Here is a 2,718-nt window from a genome sequence, read left to right on the forward strand (position 1 = left end):
GGCCTACACCTGAAAGAAATCCGCCGACAGTTAAATTGAGCTGGATGTACTCCTTCGGTATCTCGCTTATCATGCTGCTTTCGGCGATTTTCTGCATTTCTGGCATCCTGTACGCCGCAAAGAAAGTGAGCGAGTCCCACGAGTATCATTTGGATCTGAGAGAGCGTATTGGGAGGTTCGAGTCGAGTATCGCCGAGTCTCACAAGAAAGTGCTTCAGCTGGAGAAGGACTACGCTGTTTGGAGCGAATACGTCCGCAAACTGACTGAAGAAGACGAAGCGAATGCTTTGACGCAGCTGCAAGCACTGCACGTTGAAGTGCAGAAATGGCAGCAAGACATGCACGAAGACCTCGTGCAATTTCGACAGGCGCTGTCGGTGGACTCCATCGAACAAGCGTTTGCGAACGTGCGTGTGAACGACACGAAGCAAATCGAAGAGTAAGAATTACGACGAAAGTGCCGCTGGAAGAATTTGCCGTTGTCCAGGACAGCGACCGTTGTTGCGTCCCTCTATTTAACAATACAGCCCAGAAGCAGAGCACTCTAGCGCCAGAGTCTTCTACTGCTGGTTCTGGAAATCAAAGCTACCGTCCTCGTTTTGCGCGTTCTTGTCCACAGCAACATCTAGTCCGCGGTTGGCCTCCTTCAGCTTGTCGAGAGCGTCGTGTCCTGCTATGCCCAGCGTGTTTCCTCCCATCTCGAGCGTCTTCAAAGACGGATGCGAGTGCAGCGCGTCCAACATCGTGACACTTAGTGCCTCGTGCAACTGGTTGGCACCGATGCCAAACGTTTCGATGACTGGATTGGCCAGTAGTGCAGGTAATAACTCACTCAATCCCTCGCCCAGTTTGTTGTTTAACAGGTGAAGTTGTGTCATCGATTGAGCCTTCAGCAGTGGTGTCATGCCGACACTGGTAAGTCCGTTGTTGCCCATATCCAGGTAGGTCAGCGTCGTATTGTTTGTCGTCAGTACCAGATCACGTTAAACCCTGGTCATGTCTACCATAATATGTGAGCACTCAGGATATTGTGTGCGGTGTTGTTTTGGATCATAACATAAGTAGAACACGGAATATATATTTTATGTTGCTTTGAGTTAAACAAGCTAAGCCCATCGCAGCGCAGCGGAGGTGGTCGGCCCTCTCTACACCAACCAATCATGCCCTAGCGTCCGCGGAGCGGACGCCAAGACCGCTAGTCTCCCCGCTTCTAACCTTGTAACCTGTCGGTCTGTCCGTCCGTCAGTCCGTCGCATTCCCCGTCTTGCTGCTTTTTCCTGCCTTTTCGCATGACTACAGTCGGCCTGTCTAATACAGTTTTCTCCCATCGTACCGACCGTGCCTACCTTTCTGACTCAACCTAACTATGCCAAAATTACAAATATATCCAAAAGCGTTACACAATTAACTCGCGCCCTGATTGGGCAATACCGACCGACCTGCGACACTGACTGGATCTGTCGCACGATCAGACCGTCTATCGCCCTCGCGATTGGACGTAAGGTAAACATTTCTGCCGAGCACGAAACGCACCGATTGGATGCAAACGGCCAGGCGAGCTGCGCAGATACTTGATTATTGCGCAAAACCTGTCGTATGTACTGCAAATCGGGCACAGTAACCACTTTATTTTCTAAGATCTCTGCACCCTTCTAAAATAGAGATTTTTATTATTTTTAATGTAGACTTCACAGACCAGTATTTTGTAAGAGATCTGGAATGTTATTTTCCACACACTTTTCAAAGTAAAGACGATATTAATAGTACTAATATTATTAATATAAGCCTCACAGGTCGCAATTGTAAGAGCTCGGCGATGCCATTTTCCACAAACTTTCTAAAGTAGAGACGATAGTATTTTTAATATTAAAGAAGGCTTCACGACCAGCGCTTTTTGTAGGGACTTTGCGAATCTTTTTTACTTCACCTGGCACTCACCACTGCCACGCGGGTGCACGGTCATTGCGCTATCTTCTCCCGTGCACCACACCTGATGAATGCATGCGCGCACGGTACATAGCCTTTTAGTCACTTTTATTGCATGTAAAGTATGTATTTGTTTGCATATATGATAAAAGTATTATTATAGCAAACCAATGAGTATATTTTAAGCATTTGAGTATTTTGGCCTAATAATAAATGGCCTGGCCTTTAGCAGTAAGCGTGCTATTGGGCTAATAATTGAGAACGCAGTAATTGGGTAATAGTGTTGGCTAGGCTACTCACAGTTTGGCAAATGAGTGAGGCCCTAGCGTGCAAGCATGCGAGGCGAAGATTGACCCGCTTCTGCTGAAACCCACAGCGATCTACAACGAATTCCGAGAGGCATGGCTTCTGTTGGCGGAAGGTGGCCTTTGCGGTTAACCCCTTTCCCTAACAATCAGGCGGGCGGGACATCGTGCGGCGCTGTATTGCCTGCGAGAACGGCCCAAAAGCAGTTGAGTTCTGGGAGGAAAAGCCCCCACCACCTGATTCAGCCGAAGTGCGCCGCCAGAAAAGCCTGTCGAGAAGGCGATGGGCCCTGACTGGTACCCCAAGAAGAAAAAGAGGCGCAGCCGCCCTCGCAAGCTGACCGCCCGAAACGCCAAGTACATCGAGCGAAAGAAGCAGCAGATGAGCAAGTAATTGGTAAATACACCCTTTTAGGCCCCCACATTCCTTCCTATCTATTGTATTTAGTATACTGGCTGACCGGGCGAGGCTCGGGGTCGCACATAT

At 48.8% G+C, this 2,718-nt stretch overlaps 2 protein-coding genes across 2 annotated transcripts; one reads left to right on the plus strand and one right to left on the minus strand.

Moving 5' to 3' along the window:
• Positions 1–71: 71 nt before the first annotated feature.
• Positions 72–443, plus strand: PITG_22414 (uncharacterized protein; the record flags this gene model as incomplete). Its single annotated transcript, XM_002909783.1, has 1 exon — positions 72–443. One exon carries the CDS (start codon positions 72–74, stop codon positions 441–443), a length of 372 nt encoding a protein of 123 aa, XP_002909829.1.
• A 49-nt stretch (positions 444–492) lies between these two features.
• PITG_22415 (uncharacterized protein) lies at positions 493–974 on the minus strand (the record flags this gene model as incomplete). The annotated part of the gene is made up of 1 exon (XM_002909784.1): positions 493–974. One exon carries the CDS (start codon positions 903–905, stop codon positions 561–563), a length of 345 nt encoding a protein of 114 aa, XP_002909830.1.
• Positions 975–2,718: the final 1,744 nt, after the last annotated feature.

This window comes from Phytophthora infestans, genomic scaffold (genome assembly GCF_000142945.1).
Source record: "Phytophthora infestans T30-4 supercont1.2938 genomic scaffold, whole genome shotgun sequence".
In the NCBI taxonomy this organism is placed as follows: domain Eukaryota; phylum Oomycota; class Peronosporomycetes; order Peronosporales; family Peronosporaceae; genus Phytophthora; species Phytophthora infestans.